Source organism: Ovis canadensis, chromosome 13 (assembly GCF_042477335.2).
Source record: "Ovis canadensis isolate MfBH-ARS-UI-01 breed Bighorn chromosome 13, ARS-UI_OviCan_v2, whole genome shotgun sequence".
In the NCBI taxonomy this organism is placed as follows: Eukaryota; Metazoa; Chordata; class Mammalia; order Artiodactyla; family Bovidae; genus Ovis; species Ovis canadensis.
In genome coordinates this window covers 69248787-69266376 of record NC_091257.1, presented here as the reverse complement: position 1 = coordinate 69266376, position 17590 = coordinate 69248787, and the positions used below count along the sequence as shown (strand labels likewise).

The following is a 17590-nucleotide window of genomic DNA, read 5'->3' as shown; positions in this document are numbered from 1 at the left end:
AGAGCATGAGGTAGGATGGGATGTCTGCCCCCAGCTCTTTTGAAGGACCTCAGCCTTGAACAGATGAGCAGCCCAGCATTGCCCACCCACCATTTCCTACGTGACACCTCAAGCCTGGCTTCCACACACAGGAGCTTGGGGAGCGGCTCTCCAACTGCAGCGATTTCTTTAGTTTTAATGAAAATTTAAACAGCCTCACGTGGCCAGAGGCTCCTGCATGAAACCAGGAAGTCTGAGGGCAGGACAAGAGCAGGGGGAGGGGGACTGGTGGTGGCCCAGCCATCCCCCTGAACACTGCTCCTCTGCTTGGGGTGGGCAGTGAGGAGTCCCAACTCCAGCCCATCGCCTCTGGGCTCTAGGCTGGCCCTGGGGTTTCCTGCCCACATTCAGCCCGGGGGGGCCTGGGCTCAAGAGGGTGGAAGAGGTGCCCACAAACAGTCACCAACACCAGACTGGACAGACACGCACCCAAACACTGCACATGGCCCCCCACGATGAAGAGGGGGCCACACGGACGGGAGCAAAGCAGCTGGGGCGCAGGGGTTTCCCCAGGCACAGGAGTAGGCAGTCAGAAATGGGGTGGATCAAAGGGCAAGTCAGAGCCACACCCGGAGCAGCACAGCCCGAGACCCCCGCCTGCCCCCCCTCCCGCCCCCGCCAGCCCCACGCCTTGGTCTAACGCCCACACAACCACAGGGCATGTCCCCACCATGAGCCAGGACCAAGGGGTCTCCTGGCAGTGGAGGGCCCCCGCACCCACCCCGTCCACCTGCTTAGGGTCCCCTTGCCGGGCAGCCCAGGAACAGCCCACCCACAGGTGTCCAGGGCGGGACCCTTTCCTGCAGACCTACTGTGCACCGGGTGCTGCACAGGGGCTCCTGGCTGCTCCAGTCGGGGCACAGAAATGCCCTGGCTGAAAGGTATGCACCCAGGATAGGCCGGCCCTCTGTCCCAGGACCTCAGCCTCGGGCCCCCAGGGGAAGCCGCTGGTCACAGGCAGGGACACACGGACACACGGGGAGGGAGGGAGGAGCAAAAAGCGGGTTCGAGGAGGGGAGCCACAGAACGTGCCGGAGAGCCAGGGGGCTCCCGTGAATCCTCACCTGGAGTCCTGCTTTCAGGGTCAGCCACCTCATCCCCAAAGACAGAGCGGACGTGAAAGGGGCCCGAGAAGGGCAGTGACATGATTAAAGGCACTTGGGGGGGGCAGGCAAGATTTTCCAGATTGGGGGAGGGGAGGGCAAGAGAGGAGAGAGAGAGAGAGAGAGGCTGAGACGAAAGTTGTCTGGAGGGGAGAGGCACACAGGCGGCGAGCACAGGGAGCCGCAACAGGCCAGAGGGGCCACGCCGAGGGCCAGAGAGCGCCCACTGGGCAGAGCTGAGGGCAGCCGCGCCCACCTCCTCGGCCTCAGGGTCCTGGGGGCTCACAGGAGGGGCTGATGGCAGCACCAATGGGAACCAATGAAGTGGAGCAGTCTCGGGGCTCCCCAGACACCAGGCTTGCTGCTCCCGCTCCCTGCCCACCTGACCACAGCCCCGTGCCAGGCCCCTTGGTTTGTGCCCATGAGAACAGAGGTCACTGCCCAGGATAAAGCCACTCTGGTCTGGGATCTAAAGGGTCCTCTCTGCTGTTCTTTGGGCTGGTTGGAGGCAAAGCGCTGCTGATGTTTCCAGGTCAGCTCCAGTGGCCAACCCACTTCGGGGACTCAGGGGTGGGGTACATGTCCCCCTCTGATGGATGCTGAAGGAGGGCTCAGCCCAGTGCCTTCCCAGCTGAGCAGCCTTCAGTCCAGGAGGGCATGAACAAGCAGGCAGCATCTTTGGCCCATGGCCTTGGGGATGGGACTCCCCGTGCAGCTGTGGACAGGGCACCAGGGAACCCCTGAGCTCAGAGATACACAGCAGTACATGAGCAGGTTGGCGGTCACCAGACTCGAAAGCAGTGAATTGATCTGGCTTTCTTTTCAAAACTAGGAAGACAGCAGGGTGCTATCACCCTAACTCCAGCAGAGATCACCCCCGGGAGTCCTCATTTGGGGTCCCAGTCTCAAATTCACCTGAACCAAACAGAACTGCAGGGGCCTAGACAGACACGGGTAGTGGGGTACGGGTGCCCACCAAGGGGGTGTGAGGTGGGGCAGGAGACCCTGCCCAAAAGGAACCCTCTCCCACTCCTCCATCCTCCAGAAACCTCCACAAACCAAGACCTGCCAGGGTGGTGTGAAGACCTCCCCTCAGAACAGTGCCCCCCGCACTGCCTGACCCTGACCCGCAGTGTTTGGGGCACCCCGTGGTAGTGTCCGCCTGGGCCACCCTTGACTCAGAGTAGCCCAGACCCTGTGCCTGGAGCCAGTGGGACCGCTCCCCTGGAAGCCCCCCCACCTCCCGCCCAAGGGGCTGCAATCACAAGCGGGCAGACAGGAGCTGTCCCTGAGCTCGGGGGCCTGGAAGCAGGCACAGACCCAGGTGCCCACATCACCACCGGGCAGGGGTCATTGCACAGTGGCATCGGGGAGCATGCACAGGTCCCGCGGCAGCACGAGCTCCACGGGACACGCAGAAAAGAGCAGAGGCGGCAGAAGGCAGGCGGGCACTGACCTGGGAGATGGCTCCGGCTGGGGCTCCTTCCTGCAAACAGAAGCAGAGGATGTCAGAAGCCGGCCCAGCGGTTGGACCCCACGCAGGGCCGGGCTGATGCACAATGCTCCCATGGGCCAGGGCTGCATGTGAGGGGTGCAGAAACAGCCCACACACCCCCAAGAGCTCCCTGGGGGCCCAAGGAGGCAGGTCCTGGAGGGACAGCAAATCTGGAAGGGGTCACGAGGAGTTTTGAGACTGAGGGTGCTATGGCCCCATGTTTATGGACACTTGGTTTAATCAGCATCACCAATATTAACAAACTTTGAAAGAGGAAGTGTGAAGAAAGCTCTGGAGCTGTCGAATTCCACAGTCGATGCTCAGGACAGCTAAGGTCCTTCACTTAACCACATCCACGAGGAGTCTTCCAGATAAGGTCATGTTCACAGGCCCCAGGACACAGATGAATCTTTTCAGGGGGGCATCATCCAACCCTCTCCAGACGACCCACTGCTGAGAGCTCTTCAAACAGCCCTGGGCACTGGGCCCAGCAGGCATCCTCCCCTCCTCTCCCACTGGCCAGTCCGTGTCCTCGGCAAGCCCGTCTGTGTCAAGTGCTCCAGGAGTCGCAGGTTTTGTAGTCGTGAAGGAACCAGCAGGTGCTACCCACGTGTCTCCACCTGATGCTCCAGGGTTGAACTCTTCCTCTGACCTATGGCCAGAGCAGCAGCCTCCCCGCCCCATGTGGAGCACCACCCCCACCCTGTGCCCACCCCCAAACCAGCTGCCCTCAGGATGGGAGCCAAGACTGGTCAGCAACAGGGAAAAACTGCCAGCAGCACCAGGGCCTGCGGCAACAGGATGTGAACATCCTGAACCATCCAGGGCCTTAGCCCAGCCTGGGCACCCCTACTGGCCCTCATGGAACCATAGGGGATTAGAGCCGATGTGGATGCCCCTGCCCACCTGAAGGTAAGTCCAGACTTGCTCTTGAGGTTCCGCAGCAGCTCCAGCTGGTTGAGAGGCGGGATCAGTCTGCAGCAAGAGGACAGGTGAGTGAGCCCCCAACCCACCAGAGCCCCAGGGACCCCCATACCAACTCTCACCGGTGTCCACATCTCACATGGGGACACAGGCCATGACCTGTCACAGGCAGAAACAGGAGTAGATGGCGGCGGCAGACCCCTGGGGAGCCCATGCCTCCACCTCTGCGGCCCAGGCACTTTCTGTATTCCTCTGGGTTCACTTTCCCTGGGCACGTTGGCCCTGGGAGTGGATGGTGCCCAGGCCATCCCTAGAAGGGACGCCTATGTGGAGCAGGTCCCACAGGGCACCAGAAAATGGGGGGTGCCCCTCCCCCTTCCCAATCCCTGAACACCCCTTGGATTTGCAGCACAGTTGATAACGCAGCCCCCAACATCCTAGGACTCCCAGACCCTTCTCTCTCTGAGCCACTCTCTCTGCCAAAGCTGAGCAAGGCGGAGGTCCCAGGAAAGGACTGTGCTGGGCAGAGCCCGCTGGGCAGAGCCCACTGGGCGGCGCCCACTGGGTGGCTCCTGGGTAACTGGCCTGGCCCTACTCTGACCCCCATTTCCCAGATGGAGTCCCACCCACCAGGACAGCTGCATGCCTGGCCTGCCTGCCAATCCAGCATTCAGAGCTGTGGCCACCAGCAAGGAAGCCAGAGGTGAATCAAGTCCCTCTGGGATGCCAGGCAGTGGTCTGTATACATGGGAGGCTCCCGGGGAAGCCCATGCTCCCACCTCCAGCTGCAGGAGCCTCACCCAGAGACTTGGGTCCCCATGCTGTCTGGGGACACTTTTGTCCCTCCCCCTCCCCCACTCCCCACTCCCCACCCAGTTCCTGGACACTTTCAACCCTCAGCTTCCATCTTGCCCATCAGTCACCCTGTCAGCTTCCAGGCACTGGTCTCTCCTTCCCAACTCAGCCTCCACCTGCTCTGATACCCACCTGCTCTGTGACCCCCACTTTCTGTGAACTCCCACCTGCTCTGATACCCCCACCTGCTCTGTGACCCCACACTGTCTGTGAATGCACACCTGCTCTGACACCCCACCTGCTCTGACACCCCCACTGTCTGTGACATCCCCACTGAGCCCCAGGCCCCCAAACCCCATCCTGAGCCTCAGGCCTTCTTGACCCTGGGGACCCCTGACCCTCCCAGGCAACTGTGTCCAAGCCTCCCCTGGGCATCCTCACTCTGTCCCGCAGTACCACCATTCCCCACACACCCTGGCTCCAGCCCCTACCCACTCCCGACCCTTCCACGTACCCCATGTCCCCGCTCCCCGGATGCCCATCCTCCTCTGACTCATTCTAGTCCTTCTGCTCAGACTCCCCACTGTCTCCAAAACAGGAAGATCTCTGACCCCCCTGTACCTGCAGCCCTGACTGCCCACCAGTCAGTTTCCAACTTGGCTCTGGTCTCTTCCAACTCCTCCCCTGCCCAGCCATGCCCCTAGCACCCAAAGGAATGCCCCTCCCCCAGCCCTGCCCTGGTCATTGCCATCCCAGGGGAGCAGGTGTGGCCCCACCTCTCTGTTCCCTCTGCAGCCCCAGCCCCGCCAGGCCTGGATCCTGGGAACGCTTGCCCTCCTTTTTCCCCTCCCCACTCCTCTCCAAGGCTGTCCCCTGTCCTCTTAGGTCCAGACCAAGCAGGAGGCCTGGGCAGTTCAGTCGGCTCAAGACATGGGTACAGCAGAGTCCCAGGAGTGGACACTGGGGCAGAGCTGGTCTCCCCACCACCTTGAGCACCCACCATGGCCTGGAGCAGAGACCCCGGGCAGCTGGACCCAGTCAGCCCCCACACGTGGGTCAAGGGCAGGGACACGCAGTTAGGACGCCATGCCTTGGACACAGAGCGGCAGGGGACAGAACACAGACGGGCAAGGACGTGCAGGCACCACACACTCGAGGGCCACGCACACACAGTCCAGTCGTGGGGGACGAGGGTGCAGCGGGCGACGGGGGTGGGACACACGGGAGCGAGCAGTGTTAGTCTAGGGGTCAGCCGGCTGCAGAGGACACCACCAGTCCCCAAGGCTGGGGCTGGGCAGGGGTGTCTCCCCAGATGTCAGTGGATGTGGTGCTGCTGGAGTAGGTGAACCAAGGGGCTGCTGGTCTGGGAGGAGGCTGTCAGGGTCTGAAGCAGGGTCCCCCCACCTGGAGCCCCAAGAGTCCCGGGTCAGCAGCCGGGAAGGACACTGCTCCCTCTCCACCCCGCCTCTGGGGGAAGGGTCAGGCCCTCCTGCCTGCGGAGCCTGGCCCTGCCTGGCCCCCTCTTCCCTTCTGGGAGCAGAGGATTAACTCTGACAGGTTCCCACAGAGGGCACCAAGGGAGGATGAGAGAGCACCCTGCTCTGCAGGGCAGAGTACGGTGCCATCACTCTGAGGGGAAAGGCAGGGCCTACAAAGGGCACAGGGAACCCTTCCTGGAGCAGCTCGGCACCCCGGTCTAGACAGGGGAACCCAGGAAGCGAGCTGTCCGGTGCAGACACGGTCAGTGGGGCTACATGGATGGGCCACAGGACCCTCTGTCCACGGCCTCGAGTCTCACTCTCACTGCAGTGGGAAGACTTGGGGTTGGGGGAGTGGATGCAGACAGAGAGAGAGAGATCCCAAGCCCAGAGCAATCTGCCAGGACTGGGGGCTAACTGGGGGTGCCCCAAACTGGGACGGCCAATACCCCGCCTCCACTACCTCTGCACTGGGCACAAGTGGGGCCCCGGGGGCAGGGTGGAGGCGCAGGGGCAGGACCCCAGCCACTGAGACGGGCAGGAAGCAGAACAAGGGACAGAAAACACCTGGACAGACAGATCCAGCACAAGAAAGCAGCTTGGGGGGGCCGTCAGGAGAGGGGGCCAGGGGAGCGAGGAGGGGGCGTGTGGCTCCAGGTAGGGGCCACAGGCCGGGCAGGGCTGGCTCAGGGGTCCCAGGACAGTCCCCAACAGAACAGAATCACACCACACGCTTTCCGCCCATGCAGTCCTACCTGGAGGCCCCGTAGGTTTGAGTTTGCGAGCTTTCAAGTGTTTTTCACACACACACAAAGGGAAAGGAACAAAAGATTGTAAAAGAACGGGAGAAGAAAAAGGAAATGAAAAAAATAGTCAAGGAAAGTGGGGGAAACAACAGAACAAAGAAAATTAGCACGAGGGTCGGTCCTGCCTCAAGGACTGGGGACACGGGGCCTGGGGTGAGAGCGAGTGCCCTTGGGCCCCGGCACCCCAAGACTGAGTGTCCCCGAAAGTGCGGTGGGTCAAATGCTGGACAGGGGAGTGGGCAGCCCTGTCTCCCAGGTGACAGATCCCGGGAGAGGCTGGTGGGGACCTGCAGGAGGACTCTGCCCCGGTGAGGGCTCTGTTGGGTGGACACCCAGGGGCAGGTAAGGGGACTCTTCTGGCTGAGAGGACCCAGAGTTCAGCATTCACCGGAGGGCACCTGACCTTCATGGACTCCAGCCAGGCCCCTACCCTTCTCACCTCAGACCTCATTCTGACCCTGGGCCTGGCACCAACACACCCCAGGGGCAAAGCCTGGAAAGGTGCCCACTGTCCATGCGGCCCCCAGGACCCTCTCTCCCCCGCAGGGATCCTGGGGGTGTCTGCACCTTGTCCTGTTGGGGCCTCTCTGTAGTCCAGGGGTCTCTCCTTCCTCAACAGAGACTCTGGCCCTTGCTGGGGGTCAGAGGGTCAAGGTTATCCTTTTGCTTCTAAACACAGGGGCCCCCACCAGCGAGGCTGCACCAGGCCATGGTCCGTGGAAGCAGCCACATTTACCTCCGTGAGCTCAGGGGGCCGTGTCCACCAGACTCACACACTACAGCCCTGACAGCAAGGACACTAAGCAGGGGGCGGAATGAAGGTGAAAAATAAAAGCCGCAAACTATAAAACAGAGAACAAAGTTAATAAAATAAACCACACACGGTTCGTTTTTGAAAAGTACATGTTTTAAAGAAAAAGAAAAAGCAAACAAAATGATGAGCAACTGAAAGTGGGGATTCAGAACAAATGGGGCACACAGGCCACGTGGTGGGGCAGAGGCACCTGTACATGGGGACCGTCACCGTGCGCTCGTAGTACTGCCACGTGGAGTGCAGGTCCGTGCGCGACAAGTTGGTGGCATAGAACCTCCAGGCGGACTGTGGAGAGGACGGGGGTCAGGCAGGCGCTAGGGGCCCTCCCGCCTCTCCTGGGGCTTCGCCCCCACGCATCCCTGTGCACTGGCCTCTGGACAGCAGCCCAGTGTCACTCCCACCCCCATGGGCCACAGTCACCTCTGCAGAGTGGAGTTGGACCCAGCAGTGAGTCTGCACGGAACTCCAGTTCTTTCCCTTCCATTTGTCCCACCAAATGCCTGGCAGCCATCACTCGGCATCCTGGTCACCTTCCTGCCCTCCTCGGGGGACAGGAGGTGAAGGCCAGAGCCAAGGACATGGGCCACATCCTCCACTGTAAGGCTGAACCCCTGCAGGGCACAGGCCTGCCCCTTACACCAGCCTTGGCCAGGCCTGGCCTCTGCTCCCAACTCTTGTTAATCAGAGTAAAATACACATAACGTAAAACTCACCCTTTTAAAAGGGCACAGTTGATTGGCGCTAAGCTCGTTCCTGATGCTGTGCAAACGTCCCCTTGACAAACACCACACTTTCACCACCTCAAGACCAAGGGCCCCCAACCCACCAGCATGACTCCCCACTCCCTCCACCCCTGGCCTGCCATCCCTGATCTGCACCAGTCTCTGTGGTTCCCCACTCTGGACACTTCCTAGCAATAGAAATTTCAGTGCCAGGCCTCCTGGGTCTGGCTCCCTCTGTTTAGCACATCCCCAAGGCCTGTCCCTGGTGAAGCCCATGTCCGAGGCTTGTTCTTTTTAAGGCCAGACATATTCAAGCATGGGGCTTCCCAGGGGGCTCAGTGGTAGAGAATCTGCTGCAATGCAGGAGATGCAGGTGCAATCCCTAGGAAGATCCCCTGGAAAAGGAGATGGCAACCGACTCCAGTATTGTTGCCTGGGAAACCACATGGACAGAGGAGCCCGATGGGCTACAGTCCATGGGGTTACAAAGAGTCAGACACGACTGAGTGACTAAACAACAAGATTCAAGCTTGTGGACGGACCACATCTTCTCACCCTTTCACTGGCTGAGGCGGTGTTTCAACCTTTGGCTCCTGTGAATGGTGCCATTGTGAACACCTGCGTGAAAGTTTTTGGCTAAACACCTGTTTCCAGTTCTGTTGGGTGTTCACCTACGAGTGGGATTGCTGGGTCGTGTGACAGGTTTAACCTTTGGAGGAGCCACTAAACTGTCTTCTACAGCAGCCACACCATTTCACACCCACTCCCACAGCGACGTATGAGGGTTCTGACGTCACATCCTCATCAACACTTTTTTTAAATCATGACCCATCCTGGTGGACATGAAGGAATTTTGATTTGCATTTCCCCCGTGAAGAACGACGCTGAACATCTTTTCACATCCTTATAGGCCATCTGGTACATCTTCTTTGGAGAGATGTCTACTTAAATCCTTTGCCCATTTCTTAGTTGGGTAGTTTGTTTGTCATTGAGCTGTGAGTCTTTCATGTATTCTGGATACCAGATCGCTATCAGATATCTGATGTGCAAATATTTTCTCCCATCCTGTGGGTTATCTTTTCACTCTCTAAGGAGACAGTTCAAATAGTGCCCTTGGATGCACAAAAGTTTTTCTTTCATTTCTCGTGCTTTTGGTGTCATATCTAAGAAACCAAAGTCTCAGAGGCTGACTTCCTACCGCATGAAGTCAGGTGAGGTAAGCACTTACGGTCTTCTCCAGTCACTTCTGAGCCTGCGTTCAGTGCTGGGCGTGTGTGGCCTCGTGGAGCCCCCAGTGTTTGGGGTCCTTCCCTAATTCCTCCCCATCTCCAGCCCTCCCCCAGTAACTCGGAGCTTCTCAGAGAGGAGGGGGTTGCAGGAAAGTGCTGTCTGTTCAGGCCACGCTCCTTCCCTAACATTGTAACCACTGGGAGTGCTCTGACTTTGGTGTGGGACTATTGTCAGTGGGGGGGTGGGCATTTTTGTTCTTCTTTACACTCTTTTGCATTTAAAAGAAGCAGTCATTTGCAGTTCTCACAGTGAAAGACAGGTATACATATACACACAAAAGTAGGCTGCAGCCTGGGCAAGACAACATCTTTAAAAAAGAAAGCCATGTGAGGGACCAGGCCAGTGCCCAGCCTGTAGTAAAGGCCAGTCAATGCCAAAGGTCCATTGGATCCCCGGTACTTGGGAAGGGCTGCAGGAGCCTCAGCCCCTCGGGCAGCCTGTGCCTGGCCCGCACTTTCAGGTGGGTGGTACAAGCTGGGCAGCATGGACATGGCTCTGCCACCTACCTGCATGGGGGTCACTGAACCCGATCCCGCAAGTGCAAGGCAGTGTCGGAGCTGTGAGGGGACAGCTCAGGGGCACCAGTGACAGCCTGGCCCAGGGCCTATAGACTGCTGGCCTTGATGCTACCTGTGCCATAGGTGCCGGGCCACTGCAAGCAACTAAGCGGTTCTCAGCACAGACTTGAATTCCCCGACAGGAGACAAACATGCAGTGGGGCTTCGCTCCAACACCGTGGGCCCAGGCCAGAGGTCCCATGGGTCCATGTGGGGCCCACATGGGGGCTATCTGGACGCACCTGGATCAGACCTGCTGCGGGGTTCCGCCTCTTCTCAAAGTGCTTCTGACGGTGCTGCTCTTGAACTTTCAGGGCAAAGCCAGACCCCAAAATGCCCTGCAAGTCACTAGGGTCAGATAGCACCCGGGGACCAGAGCCCCCGCCACCTTGCCTGCACACTCCTGGCTCCCCCTTCTCGCCCCCACCCCCAGCCCCTAGTCACCAGGAGACAGACTGAGGGGCTTCATCCTCACAGGAGCCTGGCAGGGCCCACTCTGAACACATCTGGGCACAAAGGTTACCGTCCTTCCCATTCTGTCTACACTACAATGAGTGGGGTGTGAGGCCCGGAGTCTCAGAGAAGACCACCCGACAGCAGCACCAGCTCCCCCACGCCCTGCACAGCTGCAGGTGGAGGGCTAACAGGGCCCCCATGCCTTCTGCAGGAGACCTGCCAGAGACGTGTCACCCACAGCACCGCTCCTGGCCACAGGCACCCAACTGGTCAATCCCAGGGCTAGGAGGCGCTGGGGACCCACAGATGCAGTGAGAGGGGGACCATGCCCTGCCCCTTGTGACCCCAAGGAGAGCAGTGGTCACTGAGGAGGCCAGACTCCGTCCCCAGCAAAGGCAGGAAGGGCAGGACTCACGGCAGGAAGAGCGAAGAAGGAGACACCGATGAGGGTGAAGGTCGCTGCCAGGAGCCTCCCGTTCCAGGTCTGGGGGTACTTGTCCCCATAGCCAATGGTTGTCAGGGTGATCTGTGAACAGACAGCCCATCCTCAGCCAGACCTGGCAGGAGCCAGGGCCCCCTCCGAGGCCTCAGGGCAGCTGGACAGACCCCTGCCCCATGCTACCCACATGGGGCCCATGAGGCCAGGGTCACCCCCAGCCACCCTTCCCCGCTCAAGAAGCAAAATGAAACTCTCCAACAGGGGGTGGGGGGACAGAGTGTTCAGCCTCCACTCTCATTTTACACCTGAATTGGGCAGGGCAGGTTCACCCAGGAGGGCCGACCTCCAGCCGGACGGGCAGCCAGGAGGCTCCAACAAAGCCGGAGCCTGAGAGATGATAGGGCCAAGGGACCCTCTGAGGACGCTCAGGGGTCATCTGGGGGCCTTTGGAGGGGGGCCTTGTGAGCTGAGGCCAGAGAGGGAGGGGCTCAGCTGCCAGGTGGGGCATGGAATTGGGGCACCTCCACACACAGGGTCTCACGAACTTCTCCCTCAGAAGGTCATGTACTCCCCAAACAAGGGAAGACTTGGGGGCGTGGGGGGATTGCTGGGGGCTCGGCCCTCGGGGCCAGCATTCAAGGCCAGTGTTCACGGCCAGCATTTGGGAGGCCGGCTTGACAGCAAGGTGGTGGGGGGACTCCCCCAGTGCCCATGAAGCCCCTCCAAGGACCACCAGCCCACACAGAAGAACCAGGGCATCTCAAGTGGAATGGTTCCCAAGAATGATGGGGTGGAGCCAATCTCATCCCATCACAGAGCAGAGGGAACCTTTAAAGTCTTTAGTTCACAGAGAAGGGACTTCCCTGGAGGTCTCTTGGTCAAGACTCGGCAATGAAAGTGCCGAGGGCCCGGGTTCAGTCTCTGGTCTGGGAACTAAGACCCCCACACACCAAGAAACACAGCCAACAATGAAACACTAAAATAAAAATAAAGTTCACAGAGGAAACCCCCGGTGTAGGTGGGAAATACACAGAAGGGGTTGCCTGTCTGAGTGTCCAGCACCCCCAGAAGAGCTCACAAAGGAGAGGCACTCCGGCTCCCACCTGGGGGCGTCCATGGAAACATACAAGGAGGAGCCAGACGGAGGCCCTGGCTCGAGCAATTGGGGTCAAGGTCTGCGGGGCCCTCCGGAGGGCAGCCCAGGAAGCCTTTTCTTGGGAGAGGCCATTGCACCGTGACAGGAGAGGGGCCCTCAAGGGGCCCAGGAGGTAGGTGGCCGTGAGCATGGGCCAGAAGTTCACCAGCTCTGGATGGAGTCCCTCTCGTCAGGAGCAGCCTGGGAGGTTGAGTCAGGGGGTCTAGTTCCCCTTTTTCAAACTCTCCTCCATCAACATGACAGGCAGCACCGCCCCTTCCCCTCCACCACAGAGATCACACAGGTTGGTCAGCAGAGAAGGAAAGTGACCAGCCATGACTGGGCATAGGCTCGAAGGGCCAGGCTTCTTGCCACCCCACATAGACCAGTGCATCTCCCATCACGGCCCACCTGGGATGCCACCTCCATGTGGCATTCTGGTCAGAAGCAGCCAGCCGGTGGCCCCAGAGAGATGTCTCCAGCCAAGTCAGGCAGGAGAACTGAGGGTCTGCTGCCCAGGCCTGGGCAGTCAGGGGCACACCATGGGGAGGTGTGGGGGGATCTCAGACCATGGGCAGGAGGGACCCCAGGCAGGGCATGCCCGGCAAGCACATCCTTGCTGAAGGCCCTTCTCCTTGGCCCCAGAGGCCAGACACTCACCAGGCCCCACCAGAGTGCGTCCGCGTAGGTATCAAAGTGATCATTCTCCCCCTTCTCCGCCAAGTACACCAGAAATGAGGCCAGGATGAGGCAGAGGAAGCCAATGTACCAGGCAGTGACCAACTCCTGAAAGAGATGGCCATGTCACAGCCACCAAATTGGCACCCAGCCCAACCTGCCCAGGAGCACGGGGCCCCATCTGGCTCGAGGTTCACTGAGCTCTGGGTCCCCTGGGCTTCCAGGGCAGGTACGCCTCCCAAGAGCCGGCTGCAGAGTCCCCGGGAGCCCCAAGCCTGGGCAGACAGGAGAGGCAGCTGGTTTTCCAGCCCCAGCCCCAGCCCTGGGTGGTCCCACACCTGTGTACATCCTCACCCCTAGAGGATGGCAGGCAGGGATGGCCCAGAGCCGCATCCACCCAGGAAGGGAGTAGTCCTGAACGGCTGTTAGGCAGGCAGGCTGGAGAATGTTGGGCCTGCTGGGGCCCTACCCAAACTTCCCTGAGGCTGAGGGAGACTCCCACTTTGTCTTATCAGCCAAGGCCCAGCCTCGGGGCCTCAGACAGGAAGGACAGTGGGGAGGAGGCTGGGGGCCAATAAGCCCACCCACCAGCAGGACAGCCTTTCCGCACAGCCTGGCAGGGTGGGATCTGGGCTTGTGGAGCTCCTGGGAACACAGGTGGGGATTGGGAAGGACCTGGGACTGCTGCCACCTCGCAGGTCCCACAGCCAGTGGCCACCACAAGCCTCAGCTTAATGGGCAAGTGACTGGGGGATGGGCACTAATCCAGTACACCCCCCACCATGGAGCCAGCTGGTTCTGGGTGGGACCCAAGTGGACCAGGCCTGGCAGAAAAGCTGGGGAGACAAGGTCAAAGGTAAAGTCATGGGAAGACGCCCAGAGGAAACGAGGGGCTATGTCATGCCTGGCCAGCCCTCCCCACCCTGGCCTGGCGCCCTCACCTTGCTGTGCGCATAGACCACGGAGCCCAGCAGCTTCCAGGTGCCGCCCCGCCGGTCCATTCGGATCATGCGCAGGATCTGCAGGAAGCGCAGGCTCCGGAGCGCCGATGTGGCAAACACATTGCCCTGGGAACCAGCAGCCAGCACGGCGATGGATGCGATGAGCACCATGATGTCTGCGGGAGATGGCGGAGCTGGGGGGCGGGCCCTCTGCTGCAGAAGGGTGGCCCCCACCAGGGCTCCAGGAGGATGGACAGATGGACGCACACAAAGTGCCAGCATGGCCTGGTTCCACAGTCCACCCAGCCCAACCCTTCCCTAGGCACGGCCGCCCAGCACCTCATTACCCTGCACTCAGGCCGCATCAACCACGGGCTTTGATGCCAAGAGGGCAGGTGGGAAGAAACTTCCAGAAAGAGCTGGTCCTACATTTGTGCCTGCCCACCTACCCCCACTGGGCCTCACCAATCACACAGAAGGGCTTCCGGGCAAACTTGAGCCGCCCTCTCCAGCCGCGGTACCGACAACAGCAACCCGCAGCCCAGATCCGCACGAAGTACTCCACACCGAACACCACGATGGTCACGATTTCCTACGGGCAACACTGCAGCTGAGCCACTAGAGTGGGCGGAGGGCTGTCTTGCGTAGCTGGTGTGGGGCCCCCATCCTGTGTAGGTGGCGTGCATGCATGGACCTGTGTAGCCGGTGTGGGTGTGGGGTCCCTGTCCTGCGTAGCCACCATGAATGCGGGGTCCTGTCCTGTGTAGCTGGTGTGGGGCCCCGTTCTGTGTAGCCAGTATGAGTGCAGGGTCCCATCCTGTGTAGCTCTCATGCATGTGGGGTCCCCGTCCTGTGTAGCTAGTGTGGGGCCCCCATCCTGTGTAGCTGGCATCCTGTGTAGCTGGCGTGTGTGCATGGACCTGTGTATCCGGTATGAGTGTGGGGTCCCCGTCCTGTGTAGCTGGTGTGCGTGCAGGGCACAGAGGGCAGAGCTGATGGAGGGTCTCAGGTAACTGCGAATTTGGGGGGTGCTCTCAGGCCTGGGGCAGCTCCAGGACACAGGACAGGGGGGAGGAGGACCCCCTAGAGGTGCATCTGGATGCAGGATCAGTCTCCCTGCAGCCCTGCCTCCCATCACCAACAGCAACACAGAAATTACCCTGCAGTTGCCATGGCGCCCACCCCTACCCGTCACAGGAGTGCTGTGAGCTTCACAACCCCCACTCCACGCCCACATCTGCCGGGAAACACCCCACACTCCGAGGTGGAGGGAGCCACCAGAGCCTGCATGCTCCAGTGAGAACGGAAGGTGGGAAAGGGCAAAGGACCAGTGGGGGTGGGGCTGTCAGGCACTGTGATGACACAGGGTGGGAAACAGGCCGGGAACGGGGTGCTGGGGTGTGTGGGGAGGGGCCGGTGGAAACTGAGGAAGCTGCAGTATCACCAACGTCAGGAGGGGAGGCTGGGAGGAACTGAAGGGCTACCAAGAAGAACAGTGGGTGCCAGGAGGGTGGGGGTCCCTGCCAATGGGGGATGTGGAAGGTCAGACTAACAGGATCAAGGACAGGCTGCCGCCCGCGGCCTTAAGTGCCATCGGGCCCTCCGTGCCATCCTGCGGGACCCACCAGGATGTAGAGTGCACCCTCAGAGCTCTTCTCGTACTCCTTGATGGTGGAGAACACGGACAGCACAAGGCAGGAGAAGACCAGCAGGAACCTGGGGACCAAGCAGAAGGTGGTCAGCCAGGCCAGGCACCCAGAGCAGGGGACACCCGCCCCCCAGGGCTCCATGGCGATGACCAGCCTCATCTGCTCTCCAGGACACCCACCACGTGTCCCTTGTCTCCTCCCAGAGCTCTCGGAGCAGACAAGGGGCACTGTCTCCTGGGTCACTGGGCAAGTGCCACAGCCCACCCCCAAGCAAGGCACCCCAGGCACAGTCCCCCATCCCTGCCCACAACTGTCCTTGCTAGGCTCACAGGCAAACACTGCCTGTCCCCTAGTTCGCAGCGGCTTCACCCATGCGGTCCAGCATCCTTGACCACCAGAACACACCTGCAGGCAGTGTTGGGAGGGGGCACAGAGAACTGGTCAGTTTCCAGAACCAGGAACTGCTGGGCAGCAGGCGTCCAGCCAAAGGGGACAGGGTGGGGCTGGGATCCCAGGGAGCAGAGACCCTGAGGGCTGCTGACAGGGGTCTAGGGTTCCTGAGGTGCTCTCCCACTTTATCACCACCTGGGAAACCGCATGCACCCAGCTCCACCTTCCCCGGGCATCGAGACCACTGGCTTCCTTGGTGGCAGAGGTGGGGTGGGGAATAAGACCCTCAGAGCCAACACCACGTGGTCCAAACTCAGCCTGGCCACGGTGACAGTGACGTGGGCCCGGCCTGCCCAGTCTGGCCAGAATCACTGGGGGGTGCTCAGCGCCAAGGCCTACTGAGCCTCAGCCAGATCCAGGGTCACCTCTGGTGGTCCTGCCCACATGCCCGGAAGAGGTCTGGCAACAAGGCCCAGAGAGACATAGGCCACCTCCCTCACAGGGCTGACCCAGCCCCTCCTCAGACCACGGCCCCCTGAAGACAGCTCCATCATCGTCCCTGGCCCCATCCGTGTCCCTGGCTCCATCACCACCCCCAGCTCTATCTGAAGGCCGCTGGCACAGACAAAAGGCATGCGGGGAAACGGTCACATTTCAAAACCGCAATTAATTTCCTTTGCTCATTAGCCAATTTATTCAATTAGCTGAGCCCAGGGACAAAAATGTCCAGATGTCTCATGTGCCTTATATCCACAAATCTCTGCCCTCAACTCTGCCGGTGAGAAGGCACCCACATGCCCAGAGAGGGTCTGCCAGGGTTGGATGAGATCCCAGGGCAGTGGGTCAGGATGCCAAGCAAGGCCTGGGTGGTAGGAGAGACTGAGGTGGGTCGCCCACCTCAGACGGGGCACTGGAACCCAGTTCAGCTCAGGTACCGGGACTTGGGAGCTGGGGAACACACAACCCAGTGGGCTTCCCTGGGGAGGTGTCCGTCACACTGCAGGGTGAAGAGCTGGCGGGGCCAACAGAGAAGGGAAGGTGTTCCCGACAGAGGGAAGAGTAAGTGGGGTGGCCCTGGAGGGGGTAAGGGGTGGACAGTGAGTCTGGGACCCAGCAGAGGGCGAGTCTGACCAGACTAGAGATCAGGGTCCCCAGGGTGCCTGACGTCATCCTGTCGGGGAGGCAGGGCCCAGGGCCGCACCCACGAGCACCAGCTCCTTGTGCTGCAAAAGAACACTCCTCTAGAGAACAAAGAAAAGGCCAGCACTCTGGCTTCCTCAAGGTGGCTCTGCCAGCACCTCAGAACATTCCAGAATGTCCCCCTCTTCCTGGCAGACAGAGGCCAGGCTGTCAGGAGCCCCACCAGCAGCTCAGGAGACAAACCTGCAGCCCAAGGTGGGAACCTCACAGAGTTCTTCTCCCCTCCCCCAGAAAGTGCCGGCCACACTCCCAGTTTTGTTTCTGATGTTTTGGGACAGATGGCCACAGATGGCACCGCCAGGGGGTGCAGGGGAGGCAGCGGGACAGACGCTTGGAAAAAGGCTGGCACGCCCACTCGGCAATAAGGAGGAAGCAGAGGAGGGCAGCAGACGCCCCCAGGGAGCAAGCACCCCTTATACCGTGCTGCCAGGTCCAGGTGGGGTCCCCACAGATCTAGAGGGACACCTCCAAAGTGCAATGATGCCTCCGAAGTCCTCAGCCACTCGCAGGCAGCTGGCTGATGGGAGCACTTACTCCAGGCCTCTCCTGTCTGCAGGCACCTCAGTGACTGGTGGTCATACCCACCCAGCACCCAGCTGCAGCCTGGCACCTGAGACTTCCATCGCCCATGCCCATCTAGAGACAGGGAGGCAGAGGCCCCACAAGCCCAGGAGGGGGC

At 60.6% G+C, this 17590-nt stretch overlaps 1 protein-coding gene across 5 annotated transcripts in view; it reads right to left on the bottom strand.

Moving 5' to 3' along the window:
* Window positions 1–17590, bottom strand: part of KCNQ2 (potassium voltage-gated channel subfamily Q member 2) — a 42986-nt gene that overhangs the window by 12258 nt on the left and 13138 nt on the right. For 4 of the 5 annotated variants that reach the window (XM_069548890.1, XM_069548889.1, XM_069548891.1 and 1 more), the window contains exons 2-11: window positions 15298–15388; window positions 14138–14264; window positions 13673–13848; window positions 12714–12839; window positions 10895–11005; window positions 10266–10361; window positions 7645–7739; window positions 6590–6619; window positions 3544–3612; window positions 2599–2628 (exon numbers count right to left, since the gene is read on the bottom strand). In XM_069548890.1, the coding sequence (XP_069404991.1) occupies window positions 2599–2628; window positions 3544–3612; window positions 6590–6619; window positions 7645–7739; window positions 10266–10361; window positions 10895–11005; window positions 12714–12839; window positions 13673–13848; window positions 14138–14264; window positions 15298–15388 (951 nt within the window). The remainder of the gene's footprint in view (window positions 1–2598; window positions 2629–3543; window positions 3613–6589; window positions 6620–7644; window positions 7740–10265; window positions 10362–10894; window positions 11006–12713; window positions 12840–13672; window positions 13849–14137; window positions 14265–15297; window positions 15389–17590) is intronic. The other variant, XM_069548892.1, reaches the window with a different exon arrangement.